This window comes from Nematostella vectensis, chromosome 9, assembly GCF_932526225.1.
Source record: "Nematostella vectensis chromosome 9, jaNemVect1.1, whole genome shotgun sequence".
In the NCBI taxonomy this organism is placed as follows: domain Eukaryota; kingdom Metazoa; phylum Cnidaria; class Anthozoa; order Actiniaria; family Edwardsiidae; genus Nematostella; species Nematostella vectensis.
The window spans coordinates 6,013,076-6,030,331 of NC_064042.1; the positions used below are offsets into that span (position 1 = coordinate 6,013,076).

General features: G+C 37.7%; 1 protein-coding gene across 13 annotated transcripts in view; it reads left to right on the forward strand.

Moving 5' to 3' along the window:
* The window catches only part of LOC5507065 (rho guanine nucleotide exchange factor 7), a 45,180-nt gene that overhangs the window by 16,121 nt on the left and 11,803 nt on the right, over positions 1 to 17,256 (forward strand). For 11 of the 13 annotated variants that reach the window (XM_048733150.1, XM_032375548.2, XM_032375553.2 and 8 more), the window contains 19 exons: positions 2,181 to 2,260; positions 3,309 to 3,377; positions 4,579 to 4,659; positions 5,305 to 5,343; positions 5,803 to 5,887; positions 6,005 to 6,093; positions 7,403 to 7,453; positions 7,723 to 7,766; positions 8,080 to 8,175; positions 8,352 to 8,406; positions 8,523 to 8,590; positions 9,205 to 9,283; positions 10,508 to 10,567; positions 11,152 to 11,211; positions 12,115 to 12,195; positions 12,651 to 12,800; positions 13,293 to 13,371; positions 13,650 to 13,900; positions 16,881 to 17,039. In XM_048733150.1, the coding sequence (XP_048589107.1) occupies positions 3,324 to 3,377; positions 4,579 to 4,659; positions 5,305 to 5,343; positions 5,803 to 5,887; positions 6,005 to 6,093; positions 7,403 to 7,453; positions 7,723 to 7,766; positions 8,080 to 8,175; positions 8,352 to 8,406; positions 8,523 to 8,590; positions 9,205 to 9,283; positions 10,508 to 10,567; positions 11,152 to 11,211; positions 12,115 to 12,195; positions 12,651 to 12,800; positions 13,293 to 13,371; positions 13,650 to 13,900; positions 16,881 to 17,039 (1,581 nt within the window). In that variant the 5' untranslated portion in view covers positions 2,181 to 2,260; positions 3,309 to 3,323. The remainder of the gene's footprint in view (positions 1 to 2,180; positions 2,261 to 3,308; positions 3,378 to 4,578; positions 4,660 to 5,304; positions 5,344 to 5,802; positions 5,888 to 6,004; positions 6,094 to 7,402; positions 7,454 to 7,722; positions 7,767 to 8,079; positions 8,176 to 8,351; positions 8,407 to 8,522; positions 8,591 to 9,204; positions 9,284 to 10,507; positions 10,568 to 11,151; positions 11,212 to 12,114; positions 12,196 to 12,650; positions 12,801 to 13,292; positions 13,372 to 13,649; positions 13,901 to 16,880; positions 17,040 to 17,256) is intronic. The other 2 variants (XM_048733151.1, XM_032375551.2) reach the window with 1 other exon arrangement.

Consider the following 17,256-nt stretch of genomic DNA (forward strand, 5'->3'; position numbering starts at 1 on the left):
AGTCGCGGCCATTTTGGAAGGCGAATTGATGTTCAAAGGAATGCACAATTTGATTCTACATCATATTTCTGTTAGAATGGCACTTATAGATCTGCTAGTAAACCGTAGAGAAGCTAAAAAAGTCCTTATTTCCGGTGTATTGTGCATTTATAAGGTTGATTTACGCCGTTGTTCTTGTTACTACCCATTTTATGACGTCTCTTGATTTTACAAGATTCTGACAGCGATTTTAGTTTAACATAAGTACACAGTTTTCTGTCCTTTATTTCTCTTTAGAAGTCAATTTAAAGTCCTAGTGCTGGATTTAGTCGAGGTTATTATATATATATATATTATGCGGGATACGTACAATTTCGAAAGCTTGTTTCAGCTTGGCCATGATTGGTGAAACTGACAGGCGCGAAGTTTTTTGTTTTGTCGAGAAATATATTCTGGAAAAAGCAATCGAACACTTCTAGATGAAAACCATACTACGTAACCCTTTTGTATCACTTAAAGCACTTAAGAAAGACCCTTTTCTTCGATATACTTATATTGTCCTGTTTCTACAAATGACATTTTGTGAAGAGTTTTTAAGTAACAGTGTTGCGTGTTTTTCCTATCCTTATTTTGAAAGGGGTTGTTATCTTAAAACTAAATCATGTCGTTTTTCCAAAGCCAAATACTGAAGATAATATTCAAAATACACGTCCTTGTATCTTCTTTCGTATGACATTGGATCATTGAAATTCTTCTTCAATTTTGATGTTAGAACAATATTGGAGATTAAAATAATAGATATCAGGTCAAAAACACACAATAAACATGTGTTATTATGCTTAAACCTGCTATTTTGCTGGACCAATTTTAAGTTTATAAGAGTTAGCGTTTGTTAGCTGTAAAACAAAAATTAGGTATGTATAGAAAAATCAATATGAAATCGACATTCACTCTCCTTGCATTTGTATCCATTGTTCAAGGGGAACTACACTACATACTGTAAACAAGATAGAATAATACTCTTGCAATTTCTGGGAAAGCTAACTCAACCCCTGTTAATGTGCACCTATTTCAAAGAAGGTCACACTCAAGAATTTATGTATTGTAACCTGCTGAATTACCGTGTTAAAAAAATACTAAATAAGTATTTGTTATTTAAAAAAAATGATAGTATTTTTTTACCTCTGACATTTTTTCATTTGCACGTTACCCATGATCCAACAAGGGTTACCACAGAAAGATTCCCTGGATGCAACATCAGTTGAGTTACATGTAAATAGGAACAACCCCCAGAATTCTGGAATCCTCACCTTTTAGGTTGAGGTGTATGCGGGCTATATAATAGGATAATTTGACCCCGAAATGTCTTGTTAGTATTGAATAAGCATGTATTCCTACTTTGACTGGATGTATTTGTCTTGGTTTCACTCCTGCATCGAGCTCTGTCCCTACGCACTTGCGACCTTTCAAACGGCGCCACTGTTTAACCGCTGCGCCACCTGGTAAATGAGTAACTTGACCACCTCAACCCCCAGTGGCGTGTTTTATCACTTCCCACTAAAAATAAAATTGTTGGCAAAAGAAGTGCTTTTCTCTCGTCTGCTTGTGTTCTTACCCCTTACTTGACAAGTTACTAGGGGCAGTGATGATGGATCCGACTCTATCAAAACAAATCCAGCCACCAAGGTCCTCAGCTGGGACTGCTTTGGACTTTCCCTGTGATATGACGCCATCCTTTTCATTTTGATACGGATTCAACCATCCACACTACGGACCAAAGTATACAGATTCAGTTTGATTCACTTTTGATGGTGTTTTCAAAAGTATCTGGATTGAGTGGACTGAAGGCATGAACGTATCAGAAAGTATACAGATCCAAACGAATCCATGTTAGTGTGGACGGCCCAGTGACTTGGGCACTATGTCAATAGGACCCTGTGGGGTGGGGAGCACTGTACGCCCCCATGGAACAAATTTATTGTAGGTCATGACAAGTCAATTTGAACTGATTTCTACTTTTTACTTGTATATATTTTTTATCATGTTTTGATAAACGTGGCTTTGAATATTAGCAATACATCATTTAAAAACTAAGAATAATCATCAGCGCAATGATCTAGGATTACTAAACAGAGCAATTCAAACTTGGAAATTGTGTGTTTTCATTAAAAGACCACATATAATAAATTATTCTATTCCAGATCATGGTATTCTGGGCAGCCCTTCACTGAACAGTCCAGAACGCACTTTGAAAATTGAGACTAATCCAACCAAGGCAGCCGTAAGTGTGTTATATAATAGCTGTTGCTTACTATAATCAAAGCAAATGGGCGTACCTTTAAGATTTCATCTGGGAAAGCCCAAATCATTACATGAGTCTGCTCATCAATAATCTTCCCCTGATTCAATGTTCCTGGCTTCCATCATTCAAGCTTACAGAATTACATTGGGTGCTATATGGTTGGTCAGCTGTGCCATAGTTGCAAACCATTTCAGTGCTTGCTGATAAAAATGTTTGAATTAAAGGGGCCAGAAGGAGATGTAGCTGTTGGAAATTATTGGCAAAGAGTTCTTTAGATTACCAAATACTAATAGTAAACCTCATCATCACTAAAACTTCTAGTCAGAGAATGTTTAAAGTACTTCCTATTATGGCAACTAATTTAAATAAAAACTGCTTAAAATGTGTGGGGCCACATTAAGGGCCGATGGACATATCTCATTGCTATGCAACTTGGTAGCTTTACGCTGGCAATTTTATTTCTGGTTTAAGCACGCATGTTTTCGTTTTCATTGAAAAATCAAAAATCATTTGAAATGGCTGAAAAAAATCTGGATTTTCTATTCTTGGAAATATGATCTTGGGCGTCAACGAATAGCCCTGAATTGTAGCCCTTTTAATTTCCTGAGCAACAGGCTTAGAGATATACTGTAAATCCATGGGCCCTTAAGGAAAATGTTCCTCAATTCTGGTTGTAGCTCCTCAGAATAGTGGAGTATGGTAAAGAAGACTTTTCCTATTATAATTTTAAAATAATGATAAATAATTTCCCATTACTTTAACTATTTTTCTCAAACTCTTCTACAGATACATGTAGCTTATTCTAGTTAAAAACAATCTAAAGTTGTTTACTTTAAATTATAAGCCCAACTAGATGTGAAGGATTTTCCAATATAATGGAACAAGCTGATGATTTTACTCTGTTTAATGCATATTGACAGTTCATTGCTCTATGCTTCTTCACATCCTCCCTGTACATAATCCTTTAATAATTAAATCATTAACCAACCTATCTTCTTTTTTCTTTCTGATGATACCTGTGTTTTAGGGTGACAGTTGTGGTATGTTTAATTGCTGGGCCACAAAATGCGGAAAACGACAAAGCATCAAACTTGACGTTAGTTAGCACTGTAATATTAATTTCTAATGGAATAGAATACTGAAGGGATCCTTAGCCTAACTGAACAACTTGTAAACTATACAGTAATCGATTTAAAAGAGATGATGACGTTGATACTTCAAACTTTCAAAAACAAAAGAGATTCCCAAGGGGTTTCTGTGAATACTTTTATACATTATAACCAACTTAAGCACATTTAAATAATACTCATTCATGTCATGCAAGCTATCACACTTATGTCTTATGCAAACAGTTTTTTTTTAAAGAGCCTTTGTCAGCCACCATTATTTATTGAATTTGGTAAATAAAGCTTTTTTTATGGCTACAATGAGATTTCTTTTCATGTTTTGTATTGAAATATATAGCAGTATATATAGTATTGAGAAATAAATAGCAGTGGCTATTTAAGGTGTGGCTGACAAGGGCACTTTTATGCATTATTGTTGGCCAAGCAATGTTATTCTGTTTGTATACAATGTTGCTAATTTGCTGCTTGGTGTTTTTGAGGTTGCTCAAACATGCAAGGACACATTAAATTTTCCAGTCAATTATGTATGTCAATAAATGTTGGATGATGTTACCTCAATGTTAAATATGGTGACAACAAGGTTGAATGATGTAACAACAAGGTTAAACAATGTTAACAAGGTTGAATGATGTTACAACAATATTAAATGATGGCAGCTGTTTGAATGATGTAGCCTCAATGTTGGATGATGTAACCTCAATGTTGAATGATGTAACAAGAATGTTGAATGATGTAACCTCAATGTTTAATGATGCAACAACAATGTTGGATGATGTAATAACAATGTTAAATGATGCCAGCAATGTTGAATGATGGCAGCTGTGTGAATGATGTAGCCTCAATGTTGAATGATGTAACAACTTTATTGAATTATGTAACAATGTTGAATGATGTAACCTCAATGATGAATGATGTAACAACAATGTTGAATGATAAAACAACAATGTTGAATTATGTAACCTCAATGTTGAAAGATGCAACGACAATGTTAAATGATGCCAGTAATGTTGAATGATGTAACAATGTTGACAGATGTAACAACAATATCAAATGATCCATCAATGTTGAATGACGTAACTGTTTGCACAAGGCTTATCATCAAACCATTTTGATGTTACTGAGCCAAGCAATGTTATATTTTCTCACTGTTGTCATGCTTGCTTTGTTCAGGACATGTCTGAGTTTGCCCGAGGAGGGGGGGTGCGGCTAGTTAAGGCCACCTTTCCTTTTGAGGGAACAGACGAGGATGAGGTACTGTGAAGCACCCTTGCACAATTCCATAAGACTCCCTTGCATGCATTTAGCAAGAACAGTTTTAATAAAACAGGAAAAAATGTTACAAAACAGCTTAAAATCTTACTACCATCCGTGAAATGGTTTATATGTGGGGGATCTAGTTGGTTTACACTGCAATTTCAAGGTTTGAGCAAACAAACAGCCTTAAACTATTTTTCTAATAAAACTGGCTATCAACTTTGTACAGGTTGCTATGGCACTGTAGTGTGCATTAAACTTCAAAAGTAAAATGTGCTGACCAGGCCTGTACCCAGGGGGGGGGTGGTGTAGGGGGTGCAAATGCACCCCCCCAAAACGGCCGAAGGTCCACTTTCGACCTCAATAGACGTGCTATTTGTACACAATATGAATCATAAGCTAGATCACTCTAATATGTAGCCAAATCTGACAATAAACGTACCGTGGAGATACTAAAAGGCATAAAAAATCTTTTTTTGTTTTTTTTTTCGGGGGTGGTCAGATTTTTATCAGGTTACTCACTCCCCCTCCCCCTGGAAAAATTTGGTCCACTTTTTTGAATTTTGCACCTCCCAAGAAAAATCCTGGGTATGGGCCTGTAGGGGCCTATTTTCATTATTTTTTCTCTTCTCACTCTTACAGATTTGCTTTGCCAAGGGAGATATCCTGGAGGTCACAAAGGTACATGATGTTTAACTCTCAGTATCTGGTTGACAGGATAGGGGAAGTGGAGACTTTTTTTGAAATCATGAACAAAGTTGTTATATTATATATCTATATGTAATACATCCCAGAAAAGGAATCTTATGTATGTACTGAAATAAATGATTTTTTAAAGTGATAATAACAATGAAGTTAAAGAATGAGTAAGAAAACTGAAAAAGGCTAGTGATACATGAATAGGAATTCAAATATACAAAGTAAACTGAGTAAAAATAGATCAAAATCCGAGGGAAATCAGGCACATCTCCAGTTTAAGCCAGGACCCTTAAAATGTGTGGCTTTGTTTCTTCTATGAATTTACTAGACTCAAGCTTAAAACAATGTGTTGTTCATGTGACAATTCTATGATTCTCCAAATTTTGGAATTAAAGCCAAACAGTCTATGATTTTGTGACATCATGATTTTGATTTGCCCAGGTTGTGGATGGAGGCTGGTGGGAAGGCACATTAAATGGGAAAAATGGCTGGTTTCCAAGTAATTATGTCAAAGAGATTTCTGCAAGTAAGTTGTATTTTGACTATTCTGTGTCTGCTAAAAGCCAATCTACACCTTTTCGTAGGTGCTCCTCTTCCTGACCTCACACTTGTTGTATAAATCAGAGTCTCTTGTTATTTTTAGGTCCAGAAATACCAGTAACACCAACCACACCCATCCCACTGCCATTATCTGCTACCAAGAGAGACAGTACAAGAGTTTACCACAACCTAGTAAGTTTAAAGGCCTTTTTTCAGGCTTGGCCTGTTTTTACATGGCACAATTTCAATCAAGTTATTATAGGCCCAAAACTTAAAAAGACATCCACCCACAACCTGAAAAGAGGTCACCTATCCACACCTAAAAAGATGCCCATCCTCAACTTAGTAATCACCTATCCACAACTTTGAAGACACCCACCCACAACTCAAAAGACACCCACCCACAACTCAAAAGACACCCACCCACAACTCAAAAGACACCCATCCACAACTTGGAAGACACCCATCCACAACTTAGAAGAAACCCATCCACAACTCAAAAGACACCCATCCAAAACTCAAAAGACACCCATCCACAACTCAAAAGACACCCATCCCTAACTTAGAAGACACCCATCCACAACTTGGAAGACACCCATCCACAACTCAAAAGACACCCATCCACAACTTGCAGGGCTTCTGGAATTACGCAGAAAAAACTCAAAATTATGCGGGATTGTTTGCTAGATTACTCGCTAAATTACGCGGAAAATCAATCATTACCTACTAAATTACGCGGGATTTTGCAATACATTTTTCTTTAAAAATCAAAATTTTGCGGGATTCTTTATTGAATTACGCGCTAAATTACATGGAATATCAACTGTTACACCCAAACTACATTTTGTACCGAAGGAAAGCATGAAATAACCTAAAAAGGTTAAAAAATATCTTAGGCAAGTTTTCATTGGCTCCTAGCCACCAGCCAATTAAAAAAGGTATTTTATTATTAGTCCTAGGCCTTTGCGGTTTAGCAAAGAACGCCTAGTCACTTCTATGCCATTTCAGTTCGAAATATCGCACTCTTACAAAGAATATCTTTTTTTTTACAAGAAATAGAGGTAAGAACCCTAAAAGAACACATCAGCTGTGCACTTAAATGTTTTGTCTTTCAAAATTTAGCCAAATTACGCGGGATTACGCGGTAATTTGTGGATTACGTAAGATTACGCGGAGAAAGCCAAATTACGCGCTTCCGCACAAGCGCGTAATTCCAAAAGCCCTGAACTTGGAAGACACATCCACAACTTGGAAAACACTCATCCACAACATAGAAGACACCCACCCGCAACTCAAAAAACACCCATCCACAACATGGAAGACACTCATCCACAACTTAGAGGACCCCTATCCACAACTCAGTTTCACCCATCCACAAACAGTAGTTATCCCCCATTAACTCAGAAATCACCCATCCAACAGTACATTACACAGCTACATAGATTAGTTTAGTACTCATTGCATAAATTGTTTAATTAATAGAAAAAAATTTGTTGTTAAGGTTGTACAGAATATCCTTGATACAGAAAGAGCTCATGTCAGTGAACTTCAGGTAAGACAAATTTTTGAATAGTTTTACTAATAATAACAATAACAAAGAAATGCTTCAGTGTGCATCGTACACAAGCATGTCGGAATCACCCTTGTTATGAAGCTCTTGTGTCATACAAAACTGGTTCCTGCATGCTCATAGGCTAAAAATGGGCTTTAAAAACTTTGGAGCAGATAAGGCTGGGAATTGATTATGGTCCCCATGGTTACCTTTTGCACTTGCAAGACTGCTAAGAAGAAGAATTCTAATCATTTCTTCTTGTTATACAGGCATTATTACAAAACTACTTAAAACCTCTGCAGTATTCAAATATGTAAGTTCTTTGTTCATATTATTCTTCATATTTTCTATTTAAAAAAAAAGCCTTAATCCATCGGTTGTTTCAGCTTTTTTTTATTTGGCCAGGAAAACAATGTTTACATAGTATCTAATAAGGCTATGAAAGTTACATCACAATATTGATATGATATTACAATACTTGTTTAAACAAAGTTTCTATCTGTGATATCCATAGTGCATTTACTATGTGAGTGTTTAATTGTAGTCTGAACGAAGTTTTTAAAGTTTTTTTCCCTTTTGTAGATTGTCTTAGAGAGATGATAATGATTTTAATTTTTTTTTTACAGATTATCTCCAAGAGACCTGAAAGTCCTCTGTGGAAACTTTGAGGAACTTGTGCGATTTCAGCAGACTCTGTTTGGCATTTTGGATGAGTGTGCCCAGTAAGTTAAGATTGTGAGAATCTCTCTACTACCAACAGAATTCCATCCACATACATAGCATGGGCACACAGCTTGTGTGTAGTGGGAGAGGGAAGGGGGAGGCTGTGACTATGGACTTTGGCTTTATCTTGATGCTATGTAGAAGATAATTTTAATTTTTTTGTTTTCTGTTGCAGCTTGCCTCTCAGTAGTCAAAGAATAGGAGCAAATTTCCTGCAAATAGCTCCCCAGGTGAGAGAAATGAGACTTATTAGCCCAAGCAAAATAGAGAGTAACTTGTGCATATATTGAAACTTTGCATTTCATCCCTTTTTTTCATTATGTAAAGTTCTGTTTAACATTTTTAGATGAAAGAACTCTACCTTACATATTGTGCCAACCACCCTAGGGCAGTGGAAGTACTAACTAAATACAGGTAATAAAGAGTTGTTTATAAGGACTCTGGGACTTGTCTAGAAGATTTTTGTTAGTGCCTTTTGCACTGCGACACAATTTTTGTCATTAGTATATGTACGTACAATATCCATACCTGTCAACTCTCCCGCATTAGGCAGAGGCTCAAGATTTTGGACCCCTTCTCCCGCGTTGAGCACCAAATCTCCCGCATTTTAGTGATTTTTATCCGTTCCGAAAAATTACTATTATATAGAAAATCGTCATTTTGCCTATTTTCTATTAAAATATTAAAAACTATAATTCCCTTGCGTAGCGCAATTTATCTAACACCCTCGTGAGATCTAGAAGTGGATTTGTTCGTGAGAGCTTTCAATACGGCAAACGCCTGCAAGGTTAAACCGACCCCTCCCCCAAAAAATAAATATACCCCACCCCTCCCCCCAAAAAAGTCCCAAGCCTTGAGATTTTCGGAGGTTGACAGGTATGAATATCATCCCAACTTGGGCTAGAGCCTGGCAAGCACATTAAGCGCTATGCCTCTCTCATAGTCATTCCACTTTCACTCCGCCTTTTTTATTCCTAGAAAGGTGATGGGGTTGGCTCATGTCTATATTTTGTTATGTTGTGTTTCAGTGATGAGTTGTCAGCATTCATTGAGAGCAAAGGCGCGCCCGCACCAGGGATACTTACTCTCACGACTAGTCTAAGCAAGGTACAGTTTTCACCTTAAAGATAGCCACCTTTTCTATCATCCCACATGGCTGTCATCCCAACTTGGACAGAAATTTTCTGAAAGCGGGTTAAATACTGTAAATATGTGAAAAAACCTAAAAGAGCCAATGCGAATGAATACAGAGAATTAGGCTTGTGATGAAGACCAAAATCTTGGTCTTCATCACAAGCCTAATGCGGGTGAGTTGACAGCTATGATCCCAGCAGCTATTCAGCCAGTACAAAAAAATGCATTTTGAATCACATAAATAATAGTGAGGCTAAATGAGTCCCTTTATTACTTTCATGTTGCTCCTTGCTAATGTTCACATGTCAGATGAATGTTCATTTTATTTTGAGTTGTGGCATCAAACAGAAAACATGTCAAATTATATCAGATATAAAAGTCAAGAATGTGCCACATTGTATAGTTTAACTCCTCAAATTTCCCCTAGAAAATATCCTTAAATACAGTGTTTGTGTGAAAGAGAGAGGTTGTTTGCTTCCTGGTAATCGTACCTGAAGACCCCACCTTCCACTCCCCAGTACTTGGTTATGAAGGAGGTAGATTTTTTTCTGCAAGCAAACATTTCATTGGTATCTATTGATAAGCCTCTTTGAATCTGCCATGTTGTTGATTAAAAGGTAAAGGCTGCTTATGGGAGGCTCACATGAAAATACCATATGTCTCAAACCAAAACCTCCATTATATTTCTAAGAAAATTAAGCTTGTTTTATTACAAAAATAAAATAATTATTGATTTTTTGGTTATCATCAATTACCAGTTGCTATTTCAATTATGATCCTCTTGTCAACTAAGGATTATTCAACACAGCAACAGGATTTTCTGCCCAATTTATATAGCAACCACTGTTTTTATCGAACCTATCATCATATGCTGTGTGTCACAAGATCTTGGGCCTCTTTACAATATTGTCTAGCAAATTTTTACTTAGAGTCAACCACTTAAATATCACATGTTTCCCAGCAGAATTATCTCCACGTTTAGGAAAAAAAAGTGCAGAAATAATGCCCAGTCTTTTTATTGACAGAGAGGTTAACAGTCTTGAAAGTACTGTAATGTTCATCCCTGTCAAATCATCTATTTGCGTCATTCTTTGAGTCTTGTATGCACTTATTATTCCCAGTTGTTATCTTCCCCATCAAATAATGAATGTTTAAAATGAGCAGGTGTTGATTATCAGATTTGTTTTCTCCATTCAGCCGTTCTGTCACTTGGACAAATACCCAACCTTGCTCAAAGAGTTGGAGAGACATTTAGAGGTAAGGGCATTATTTTGTATGTCAAAAGAAGCTCCATAGATATTTGCGGATGTAATTTAGAGAGGAGATTGAGGGAAAATACCTCACAACAATATATAATATTATATATCTGTATGTGTTAAAAGTATGTACAATTTGAGGATCATTTGGTTTAAAACGGTACAAAAAACATGTTTTAACATGTTAAAACAATATGTTTGGTCATACTTCACTTTTCTTGCATTTAGTTGCGATTGATTAAGTTATTTCTTTTATGGTCGATTACCAGCTCAGACAACACACAGTGGTTTTTTTTCTGAATAATTCTCTGTTAAAGTAAATTAATCCTAATCACTCCCCAAAGTCAAAAAATATAAGAGCAAATTTGATTACTTAATTCATGTGATTTTAAATCTATTTAAAGTTTTTGTATATCATGGAAAGTCATTTACATCCAAGCTGTGAGTTTAGCAATTAACCCTTAAGATTGCTATCAAATACAAAACATGAAGGTTAATTAGTTTCTCTTGGCAGAGACCCCATTCAAAGCACACCACTTGATTGTTCAGATAACAATGTTGCTGTTTGATTTGCTTATCCAAAAGGATGGCCACATAGACGAGTTGGACACCAAGAAGGCGATCCCTGTCTTTCAAAATATCAAGGTGCGTTCAACATTAAATAGCGATACACTCTTCTTGCAGTGAATAACATTCAACCTGAAATTCTCTTGAATTTTAAGAGCATGGTGAGAGTAGGAGATTTATTTGCAGGCCCGTAGCCTGGATTTTGAGCCTGGGGTTTATTTACCCATAAAGCGGATGAATTTCTCATAGCAGGGCTTCTGGAATTACGCGGAATAAAACTCGAAATTACGCGGGATTTTTTGCTAAATTACGCGAAAAATCAATGATAACGCGCTAAATTACGCGGGATTTTGCAATACATTTTTCTTTAAAAATCAAAATTTTGCGGGATTCTTTACTGAATTACGCGCTAAGTTACACGGAATATCAACTTTTACGTCCAAACTACATTTTGTACCGAAGGAAAGCACAAAATAACTTGAAAAGGTTAATTTTTTGCGCAAAAATACCTTAGGCGAGTTTTCATTGGCTCCTAGCCACCAGCCAATTTAAAAAGGTATTTTATTATTAGTCCTAGGCCTTCGCGGTTTAGCAAAGAATGCCTAGTCATTTTATTTGTTTTCGAAATTCAGTTCGAAATATCGCACTCTTACAAAGAATATCTCTCTTTTTTTACGAGAAATAGAGGAAAGAACCCTAAAAGAATACATCAGCTGTGCACTTAAATGTTTTGTCTTTCAAAATTTAGCCAAATTACGCGGAAATTTGTTGATTATGCGGATTACGCGGAAAAAGCCAAATTAAGCGCTTCCGCAAAAGCGCGTAGTTCCAGAAGCCTTGTCATAGGCAGCTCGTCTTAGCTCGCAGTGGTACTCAATTTTCCTTAATTAGAGCGGACCTTCCAGTCCAGTGGTGGGTTCTTGTAACAAAAATGGCTGCCCGGGTAGAATTAAGTTTTTTTGTGTTTTGTGCTTGTGGTAGACGAGTTGTAACGAAATGAGGAAGAAGAAAGAGACAGAGTTGGAAATCTTAACAGGGACCATAGAGGGCTTGGACCAAGAGGTAGGTGACACCATACAACATGTAATATGTTACTTGCACCAACTTATTTGTAAGCATTTTAAATGGCGGCTATTGACGTGGCAGTAAATAATGGATCCAGCAAGAAGGGCATTCCATTTACGAATGGTTCTTGCAAAGAATGATGGTATGCTTTCATTGAAGCCCCAACCTTTCAACCTTGAAAATAAAGATTTGAAGTAGTATGTGGTGGCCATTACAAAGGCTTTAATCAACATAAAAGAGCGCTTAGAAAAGAAACGTAGATCCTTCATATATGGTTCACTATAGTAATGGTTTAGGGCACTATAGTGAACCATATGTGAATGACCTACCCAAAAACTTAACAACTATGCTGACCATTTAAGGCAGGCCCAGGCCACAAGGAGCCCAACATAAACAACATTAATTATGATATCATAGTGTACATATACTTGATGTGCACCTGATGCTTTCAGGAGATTAACAAGCTGGGTGACGTCATCCTGATGGCGCAGTTCCTGATTCATGGGGATGAGGGAGAGGTTCGTGAGCGCTACTTCTTGCTCTTCTCATCGTGTCTCATCATCCTGTCCGTCAGCGCCAAACTCAGCGGTTTCTGCTTTGAGGTGAGTTTGCACCAGATTTTTTTTTTACAAAGTGTGCACATAAGGCTCAGCGGGATTTAGCTTATGTCAATCAAAACATGCAGGGAATTTGAATGGAAAACAAAAGTACCAACTTGAAAGGGAAAGCATCGTATAAGGCTAAATCTTACCCTGCACGGCAAACACTAGCAAAAAAAAGTGGGATTAGGACTGTTTTCTGCTTATTTCCAGTCGCCATTGTTGAAATTTTCTGATTTTGGGCGGAAAAGAGACTTAAGATCTTTAAGTAGCCCCAGTCAGCCACGCCTTGTTATTTTTTTCTTCAACATCAGAAGACATATTATGTGACAAAATTTCTTAATAACCATCTAAAACAAAGTTGAATATTTTATTTATGGTTTTCCTAAATCCACGGATGGAAATGGTACACAATTGGTATTTTGTTTGGATAACAAAATGGCGGCTTATCACTGATTACAAAAACTAAAGCGATGCATTTTTGTGTATTTTCAGCGCAAATATGACATTTCTAACATATCAGTGCGGTCTCTGGAAGACACTGAAGGGATTCTAAACGCATTTGAAATCAAAGGTATGTTGAATTAGGAAATTTAGAGGGCATTCTAAAAGCAGGCCGATGACAACGTCAAACGTGTTTAGAGAGTGATGCGATAGCTCAGTGGTACAGGCTTGGTCTTCAAGCAAGAGGACCAGGGTTAGAACCCAGGTCAGGTCCACTTAGGTTTTTTTCTGAGATGTCAAAACCTGGCTCTCTACATAAGGGCCTGTGAATCCCTCGTCTTCTCAGATTAGACCGTGCCCACAATTAGCCATCACTTCTTTTGGTCATTGTCTTCCTGTCCCTAATAGCTAATGGTGACGTAATGAAGCTCTCAACCAACCACGCACCAGAAAAGGCGGCCTGGATGGAAACACTTCCCGAGCTCCTTGGCCAGTCAGGTGTTAGCCCCACGTTAAGCGACCGGTCGCCTTGGGAGGTGCGGCATGGAGGACAGGCTGTTGGCACCGATAAGCCCAGTCCCCCTCGTAATGAGGCCACAGGGTCCCCGCCTGGATCAGCCACGCTGAAGAAGTCAAGTGGGACCATGACAGGCTCACAGGTACGTTACACAGACTTTCAGGTACATTACACAGACTTTCAGGTACATTACACAGACTTTCAGGTACATTACACAGACTTTCAGGTATATTACACAGACTTTCAGGTATATTACACAGACTTTCAGGTACATTACACAGACTTTCAGGTACATTACACAGACTTTCCGGTACGTTACTCAGACTTTCAGGTACATAACACAGACTTTCAGGTACATAACTCAGACTTTCAGGTACATTACTCAGACTTTCAGGTACATTACACAGACTTTCAGGTACATCACACAGACTTTCAGGTACATCACACATACTTTCAGATACATCACACAGACTTTCAGGTACATTACACAGACTTTCAGGTACATTACACAGACTTTCAGGTACATTACACAGACTTTCAGGTACATCACACAGACTTTCAGGTACATCACACAGATTTTCAGGTACATTACACAGACTTTCAGGTACATCACACAGACTTTCAGGTACATAACACAGACTTTCAGGTACATCACACAGACTTTCAGGTACATCACACAGACTTTCAGGTACATTACACAGACTTTCAGGTACATTACACAGACTTTCAGATACATTACACAGACTTTCAGGTACATCACACAGACTTTCAGGTACATCACACAGACTTTCAGGTACATTACACAGACTTTCAGGTACATTACACAGACTTTCAGGTACATTACACAGACTTTCAGGTACATTACTCAGACTTTCAGGTACATTACACAGACTTTCAGGTACATTACACAGACTTTCAGGTATATTACTCAGACTTTCAGGTACATTACACAGACTTTCAGGTACATTACTCAGACTTTCAGGTACATTACACAGACTTTCAGGTATATTACTCAGACTTTCAGGTACATAACACAGACTTTCAGGTACATTACACAGACTTTCAGATACATTACACAGACTTTCAGGTACATAACACAGACTTTCAGATACATCACACAGACTTTCAGGTACATCACACAGACTTTCAGGTACATTACACAGACTTTCAGATACATTACACAGACTTTCAGGTACATCACACAGACTTTCAGGTACATCACACAGACTTTCAGGTACATCACACAGACTTTCAGGTACATTACACAGACTTTCAGGTACATTACACAGACTTTCAGGTATATTACTCAGACTTTCAGGTACATTACACAGACTTTCAGGTACATTACTCAGACTTTCAGGTACATTACACAGACTTTAAGGTATATTACTCAGACTTTCAGGTACATAACACAGACTTTCAGGTACATTACACAGACTTTCAGATACATTACACAGACTTTCAGGTACATAACACAGACTTTCAGATACATCACACAGACTTTCAGGTACATCACACAGACTTTCAGGTACATTACACAGACTTTCAGATACATTACACAGACTTTCAGGTACATCACACAGACTTTCAGGTACATCACACAGACTTTCAGGTACATCACACAGACTTTCAGGTACATAACACAGACTTTTAGGTACATTACACAGACTTTCAGGTACATTACACAGACTTTCAGGTACATTACTCAGACTTTCAGGTACATTACACATACTTTCAGGTACATTACACAGACTTTCAGGTACATTACGCAGACTTTCAGATACATCACACAGACTTTCAGGTACATTCTACAGACTTTCAGGTACATTACACAGACTTTCAGGTACATCACACAGACTTTCAGGTACATTACTCAGACTTTCAGGTACATTACACAGACTTTCAGGTACATTACTCAGACTTTCAGGTACATAACACAGACTTTCAGGTACATTACACAGACTTTCAGGTACATAACACAGACTTTCAGGTACATAACACAGACTTTCAGGTACATAACACAGACTTTCAGGTACATCACACAGACTTTCAGGTACATAACACCGACTTTCAGGTACATTACACAGACTTTCAGATACATTACACAGACTTTCAGGTACATCACACAGACTTTCAGGTACATTACACAGACTTTCAGATACATCACACAGACTTTCAGGTACATCACACAGACTTTCAGGTACATTACACAGACTTTCAGATACATTACACAGACTTTCAGGTACATTACTCAGACTTTCAGGTACATTACACAGACTTTCAGGTACATTACACAGACTTTCAGGTACATTACTCAGACTTTCAGGTACATTACACAGACTTTCAGGTACATTACACAGACTTTCAGGTACATCACACAGACTTTCAGGTACATCACACAGACTTTCAGGTACATTATACAGACTTTCAGGTACATTACACAGACTTTCAGGTACATTACACAGACTTTCAGATACATCACACAGACTTTCAGGTACATTCTACAGACTTTCAGGTACATTCTACAGACTTTCAGGTACATTACACAGACTTTCAGGTACATTACACAGACTTTCAGGTACATTACACAGACTTTCAGGTACATTACACAGACTTTCAGATACATCACACAGACTTTCAGGTACATTCTACAGACTTTCAGGTACATTCTACAGACTTTCAGGTACATTACACAGACTTTCAGGTACATTACACAGACTTTCAGGTACATTACACAGACTTTCAGATACATCACACAGACTTTCAGGTACATTACTCAGACTTTCAGGTACATTCTACAGACTTTCAAGTACATTCTACAGACTTTCAGGTACATTTTTAACCCTGCTGTAGCGCCCATAGGGTCATGGCGCCGTGCCCACAGCTTTTAATTATAAAAAAATTACAAGTAGGGGCGTGCCCCCTTGTTTTTTCGTGTGTCTGTGTCGTGCCTGCCATAAGTTTGAGGGCTGCTACTGATCACAGTTACCTGACATGTGCACTTACAATATGTCCCTAGCTGAAGTTTTGTTTGAAAAGTTAATTTTATTGTATTTTAGTATTAACCACCACCTCACCGTCCTCCCTCTTGTATTACCCCCTTATCCTGATGAATACCACAGGGCTCCGACATCGTGCGTACCATGTCAACGTCACACTCGACTGAGATGACCGCCATTGGCTCAGTCCCCTCCAGTCCTCAACGGGCCAAGCGCTGGGACATCTCAAAATTACGACCTACCCCTCCCCTACGGCCAGCGTACGCGCTTATGGCCAAAGAGGTAAATAAACATCCTGTGAACTACACCAAGTGTACCTTCGTTATCCTGTACTGAAATATAAGAACTTATACATATAAAATGAAATCATCATCTCACAGGAGAATGATATAGTTCACGTTAATTGTGCTGTCACAAATTCGTTTAAATGTATGCACCTATTTCGATTAAGTTTGACAATTTTAAAATGTCAAAAAAGGTGTACAATCCCTGTGCTAGC